Below are 6,384 nucleotides of genomic sequence, written 5' to 3'. Positions count from 1 at the left end.
TCTCTCTATATAGCACAGAGCGGGCCCCCGAGTGTGTGGCTGGTTTCCCACACCTTAGATAAGAGCTAATATGGACCACGTCAGGCGCGGATTAAGGTCCGGCTGACAGCGGGGGAAGTGCACCGTCGTCGGTTGCCTACATGCAGGGTTTTTGTGGGGTAAACTGCCTACCTTTGGGTCCCTGGAACAAGCTACTGAGGCTGCTTAGGACCCGGCGCAACTCTCTGGCGTAGGAGGTCCTAGGGTGCTGAGGCAGAAAACATACCTTGCTATAGCACAGGAGTTCGTTGTGCTGTAGAGCTGCATTTATATCAAGGATCAGGTAGCTATTTTAATTCATGTTGCTTAAAAGTAAACTTATTAGTATATCTACAATATGTTTAAATAATTTCTAGTATCCTCCCCTCCTCTTCTCCCACAAATTAAAATGCATCATACTATAAATGTAAAGGGAGAGTTTTGTTCCTCAAATGGGAACGTTTTCGTGCACATCCAGATCGGATGCAATTTTGTTTCTAAAACTGGACAAATTTGTGTAAAGCTGCACACAATTTGTCTTGTTGTAGGAACAAAATTTAATCCTTTCTGGATGAGCACGAAAATGTTAATTCCTCTTTTAGAAACGAAATTGTCCCTTTACATTTAGAGTACCTATTCTTACAGTGACGTCTAAATGGTTGAGTTTACCTAGTAGAATTCAACTTGAGCAAACATATTCTCATATTATTCACACCACCTCCCGTTCACACTATGTTTGGTCTGCAAAAATATGTATATCACTATGAATTTAAATTATGGCACTTTTCTTCATACATCCATATCTTACAATCGTACGTTTACATGATGCTGTCTCCTGTTAAAAAGTTGAGCTGAATCTTTCAGATCAACTCTAGAAACAAACAAGTAAATGACAAAGAAAATGACACTAAAGTGAGCTTAAGGTTTTGAAAGTAAACCATAATGAACATCTAAAACTAGATCCCCCGTCTAACGAGCACATCGAGCTTCATACGGTGCGAAGTTTCTCTTGTGTAGTACTGTAACGGTTTGTTTCTTTTCTGCACTGACACGGAGAGGTACGCCATCATTAGACCATTTGAGCTTCTTCTTCCTCTTGCAGGTGCTGAATGTCCGTCTTGTTCATAAAGTAGTAGCTCGGTTGTCGCCCCTTCTGTAAAAGCACACAATAAAGCAAATTCGGTTTGGGATCTTTTTCCGACGAGACTTTAGATACCCATCTTCAAAAAACGCCTTAACTTTCACTCACCAGATCCTTGGGTACGCGCCAAGCGCCCGCCTTGATAAGGAGCTTGCTCAGGCTCTCCACGGCCTCGACCCCCATGGCGTAGTGCAGAGCCGTACGCTCCAGCTGTCGTCAACACAGAGTCAGAAGCAGCTCAAAACACTCAACGGCCACGACCAGGCTGTCCGACTCACGTTGTCGCCGACGTGCAGCGTGTCGGCAAAGTTGTGCGCCAGGTAGGCGACGAGCTGCTCCTGCTGACAGAGCACGGCGACGTGCAGCGCGCAGCGCCCCATGTTGTTCCTGGCCGTGGCCAGCAGCTTGGCCCGCGAGTCGGCGGGCTCCAGGATCTCGGCGACCTCCTGCGCACCCTGGGCGCCCCCCATGCGGATAGCGCGGAGCAGGCGGTCGCGCCGCTCCTGGCCGACGTCAAGTCCAATCAGAGCTCGCCCCAACCTCGAGCCCGGCTTGCGTCACATACAAAGTCTTACTCCCAGTTTACCTCGAAGGCCGTGATGCTCTGCAGGAAGGCGACCGTCTCTGTGTGGCCGCGCTGCTGGGCCACGTCCACGATGCCGACCTCGGGGCTCTCGCGGGCGTTGAGGATGTGGTCGTAGCCGGTCAGCAGCATCTCGGCCAGCTTGTCGGTCTGGCCGCGCGCGGCCACGGACAGCACCCAGCGGTCGATCTCCTCCACGTTGTCCGGCAGCCCGGCCTGCATGGCCACGTCGCGGGCGGTGCGGTACAGCTCGTCGCGCAGCGCGGGGTTCAGGTCCGCCTCCGACATGAACTGGAGGAGGCCGCCGCGGCCGTGCGGCCGGGCCGACGCGAAGTGCAGTGGCGACTGCCCAAACTCGTCCTGCGCAAAAGACAATCGCAAAAGTTAACTATCGTAGTTTCGCACACCTCCATTCCCATCCTTCCTCAGATATTTAATTTGCTCACCCTGTTGCCGTCTTTAAAGGCGGACGGCTTTGGGCCGGCGTCGGACGCCTGGGAGTCCGGGCGCTGGTTGTCGGCAAAGTCCTCGTTTCCGACGGGCTCGGCTAATCCGTTGGTGAGGACGGCCGCCATAACCTGCAAGCAAATAGGCGCGCGAAATTGCTGCTGTTCTTTGAGAGCGGGGCCGCCTGGCCGCCAAGCAGTCCCGTTACGCAGGGGTGCATTGCGGGCTGGCCTACCCCCGCGGGCGCCTACGCCACGTGCTTCTGCAGCTCCTAACTTACGCGGAGCGGGCAGAAACCAGCAAACCCAATACAGGGGAGATAGGCTTGTGATTTATCTGGGTTGCCCTGTTTGCTTTTATGGTGAGCCGCCTGGGAGGTGGTCAGTCCCGTAACGCTTACATGCTGTGCGGGCTGGCTACCCTCTCAGGCGCCTCCTCCTCTCCAGCGTCCGCAACTCCGTGACGCGAGCACCTGCCTTCTCCATACAGGCAATAAAAGCCCGCTCTTGAACCAAATGAATTGGTTTACGGGCGGTCGGCGCTAGATTGGCTGAGCCAAGCGGGCAGGGCGCCTAGGAAGTAGGCAGTCCCGTTAGGCATTGGTGTATTGCGGGCTGGCCTACCCCCGTAGGCGCCCCCTGTGAGACTTTCGTAGCTCGCTAACGTGGCACCTACATTGCAAACCACCCAGAAGAAAAAAAAACAGTTCTCTTGAGTGTAGGTCATTAGTAGGGACAATGCTTTTTCTTACCGAAACTTGTTTACGCATTTTATGTGTGTTTATAGTTAAAATGTATCACTGAAGTTTTACTTGAAGATTGCACTTCACACTTCAATCGTAATAAATTTCTCACCTATTTTCAAATTTGAAGTCTCGAAACCAAAACATTAAATTTCTTAAGTTGATGCCTTTTTTTGTTTAAAAATTTACCTGCGCTTCCCCTGGAGCCTCGGGGGCAACTTCGGTGCCGGTGAAGTTGTAGAGGAAGTTTGCCAAGTAGCCCACCGGGTCTCGTGGCTTCTTGTCGGCGATCTCGTTGAGGCCTTGCAGAAGGGGTTCTCCCAGCGCTGCCGGCATTAAAGGGACCATTAGAAAGTAAATCTCGGCGGTCAGAATTTTAATATATTGTAGATAATTACAGATCAAAACGGGGATTAGGGTTAACATAACAGCTTAGAAAGCTGAAAAAAAGGTTGTTTTTTTTTTCATTCGCTCTAAACACCGCTCGCCTAGCTTGACAAAATGTTGGCACTCCTTTTGGATATTGCCAAATCTTGGCCTTTGAAGCGGCCAAAAGTTGGCCTTGTTATAAAAGTAGGATTTTTAGTTTTGGGCCAAAAGACGGCCAAAATTCGACAATCAGAAGTGCGTGCCAACATTTTTAGCTAGCTAGGCGACTACGGCGTTTAGAGTGTTCATCCTTTTCATTCAATATGGCCGCTACACACACTGGCTTTGTGAATAAGTGCAAGAAAATGTGTTCATTGGACTCAAAATCATTTACCCAGAAAACTTGTCACATTTTTTTGTGCCAAGTGTAGTACAAGGCACCGCGGAAACTCACCTGTTGCGAGATATCTTCCATCCTCGCTGCCAAACAAAGTGCCAAGCTTTGGGGCGGCCTTAGTCAATGGGTCTGGAACAGGAGGAGAGGGGCGTGCGCAGGGCGTCAAAACACAAGTCGTCTACCTGCGGGAAGGGTTGAGAAGTATAGGGGAGGGGCAGGTCGCGTGAGCCGGCGAGGACAAGGAGGTGGTGTCGGTGACTGTTACCCGAGTCATCTTCCCTCTCCTCCTCCACCAGAACGCTGTCCGCTATGGCGACGGGGTCGTCTTTCGGGGCGTACTTCTCGGCTCCCTGCATGTCGGACGGGGTCTGCCCCATGATGAGGGGCAGCGGCTAGTCCTAGGCCACAACGCGGCCGCGCCCGGAGCCCGCGGCGGGCCCAAGTGCAGCGCGCTGCCACGTCAGTCAGTCCTGGCACTGAGTGACGGGCCGTGCGACGGCAGCGGACTATCTGCTCGCCTCATCATCACGATCATCTTTGACTTTTATTCATCGACAGATCGTACTCTCGAAATAACTGCAGTATAGAGTCCCCGAGAGTGACGGCGACCGTTGGCGTCGCAGAGGATCGTGGCCGTGGGAGGGAGAGTTGTAACCGACAATTGACGTGTTTTGTTGTTTTGTTTTCCGATTTTCGTGAGCAGCAATGCCCTACTTTCATGAGGGGAAGTGGTCACGCGTGTCCGTCGGCGCGCGCTGTGCGGTCGCACATCGACCACCGCGACCGGGAATCGGCTGCGTCGCCCACCTGGCCTCGCTGCCCCGCTGCTACCACCGCCACCGCGAGCCCCGACATCGGCATGGGCATCAAAGTTTCATCCCCATCAGACTCGGGAGACGCCCCGACGCCCTGATGGGCGGGGCGGACTGGGCCGCGGGCCACGCCACCTGTCCCTGTCGCGCCCAAGGCCAGCGGACGCCAAGGCCGGCCGACCGGCTGCGGCCCGGAGGAAAGGGCAAAGTTTGGGCAAATACAAGTCAAATCGGAGCCCGTGTCCACTTCTGCTAACGAAGTTCAACCGGACGCGAAGGCGGACGGGGGAAATAAGTACCGACCCGGCGCGTGGTGGGGGGAGAAGGGCAGCGGGAGGCAGGGAAACAACTCCCCCATTCGTCATTCCTCCCTATCGGGGGTTGTCAGCCAGCACTGTTCATGTTCAACACTTAGGACCCTAAGCGACACAACAAGTGAAACTTTTAATTCCAACGATTTGTCTGTTCCCTCTTTACGGCGCGCAGGAGGATGGCGTATGGTGCGGCTCGCGAGACAAAAATAGTGGAACTAGCGGGGTGCGCCTCGGCGCTCCTGACGAGGCAAGAAAAATGAGGTCTGAAAATAATTTAGTGTAAAGTTTAAACGATTTCACAATTTCACTTAACACTAGAAAACGTTACTGTGATTTGCTATAATATTGTCTTTAAAAACAACAAACATCCTAAAGAAGATTTTGTTAAACTATAACACATTTGACATATCATTCTTATTAATTTCAGTTGTTTGAAATGTTCAAAGTTTCAGTTACAAATGTTGCATCTGCTAAAAATTTATCAAAAAACATCGTCTGAAAATTTGGTGAATCTCCGCAGGTATTTGCGAGTTAACAGAGAGCAGGGGGGTCGCCCTCGCGGCGCTTTACGTACGCTGCAGCAGCTCGTCGATGACGGCCTGGAGGTCGGCCTCCTGCATGTCGAGGAGGGGCGCGCGGGAGCCGCTCGGGGGCCGGGTGGTGCGCGGCCGGCGGGTGTGTGTGTCGTGCCTGGTGACCGCAGTCCGGCTCGGCTTGAATTGGCCGCCGCCGCACCTGTGCCGCGCGCCGTCGGTGCGGCCCCCGGCCGGCAGGGGGCGCAGCAGAGGGACATATAGGTCGATTCGATTCGCCCATCGATTTACACGAGCCTTTTACGGCCTTCCCTGCTGCGCTGGCGGGCTTTACCACCTCCTGCCCGAACGCACGCCTGCACGCACGCACCTCGACACAGTGAGGGGTGCAGCGGGCGGCGGCGGCGGTATGACAAATGGCGCGCCCGCCCACACGAGGGCCATCCATCTAGCCATCCCCGCCTCCCTGACCGAACGTCGCGCACCCCGCGCGCCGACCGAACGTCGCACCGCGCGATTTCTCATCGGCACGACCCTCATCCATCCCGCACTTCTACCCCTTCCGGGCAGCTGCTCGTACTTTTCGTTTTTTTTCTCCCAACCCTCCCTTCCTCTTCCTAGTTATTTTCGTTATTTACTTTTTCCTATTCGTCTTAGCGTGCGCGCCCGTGCTCCATGCGCCATGCGGCGGCCTTTACCTTTGCACTTTGGGTGTCCGTGTCCGGCACTGCGCGGTCGCCCGTGGTAGTCTCTCGTGTCGCGTTAATAATGGAGCCCAATGATTCACTTGACTCATCTAACTCCAGGAAGGGGGTCGGGCCAAGGGAGGGGTGAGGGGTATAGGTGGACACTACTGGCGCGTTAGCAGCGTGGTCGATATCCGCCCGGGTAGCTACAACAAGTGACATCCCCAGGTAAATGAGGGTTATATATGCTTCATATATAATTATATATGTTCTGTATATGGTAATATATGTCCTTATATATGACCACATATATGACCATATATTACTATATATGGATTATAT

The 6,384-nt window shown here is 53.3% G+C and overlaps 1 protein-coding gene across 2 annotated transcripts in view; it reads right to left on the bottom strand.

The window, feature by feature from the left end:
• Nucleotides 1–287: 287 nt before the first annotated feature.
• LOC113205649 (uncharacterized) overlaps nt 288–6,384 on the bottom strand; it is a 25,031-nt gene continuing 18,934 nt past the window's right edge. The window contains exons 14-20 of one of the 2 annotated variants that reach the window (XM_052264085.1): nt 3,755–3,826; nt 3,121–3,257; nt 2,189–2,320; nt 1,746–2,102; nt 1,438–1,662; nt 1,268–1,369; nt 288–1,171 (exon numbers count right to left, since the gene is read on the bottom strand). In XM_052264085.1, the coding sequence (XP_052120045.1) occupies nt 1,088–1,171; nt 1,268–1,369; nt 1,438–1,662; nt 1,746–2,102; nt 2,189–2,320; nt 3,121–3,257; nt 3,755–3,826 (1,109 nt within the window). In that variant the 3' untranslated portion in view covers nt 288–1,087. The remainder of the gene's footprint in view (nt 1,172–1,267; nt 1,370–1,437; nt 1,663–1,745; nt 2,103–2,188; nt 2,321–3,120; nt 3,258–3,754; nt 3,827–6,384) is intronic. The other variant, XM_052264086.1, reaches the window with a different exon arrangement.

This window comes from Frankliniella occidentalis, unplaced genomic scaffold (assembly GCF_000697945.3).
Source record: "Frankliniella occidentalis isolate FOCC.00 unplaced genomic scaffold, Focc_3.1 Scaffold16, whole genome shotgun sequence".
Taxonomy (NCBI): Eukaryota; Metazoa; Arthropoda; class Insecta; order Thysanoptera; family Thripidae; genus Frankliniella; species Frankliniella occidentalis.
The sequence above is the reverse complement of the archived record's forward strand: the minus strand, read 5'-3'. Positions and strand labels throughout refer to the sequence as shown.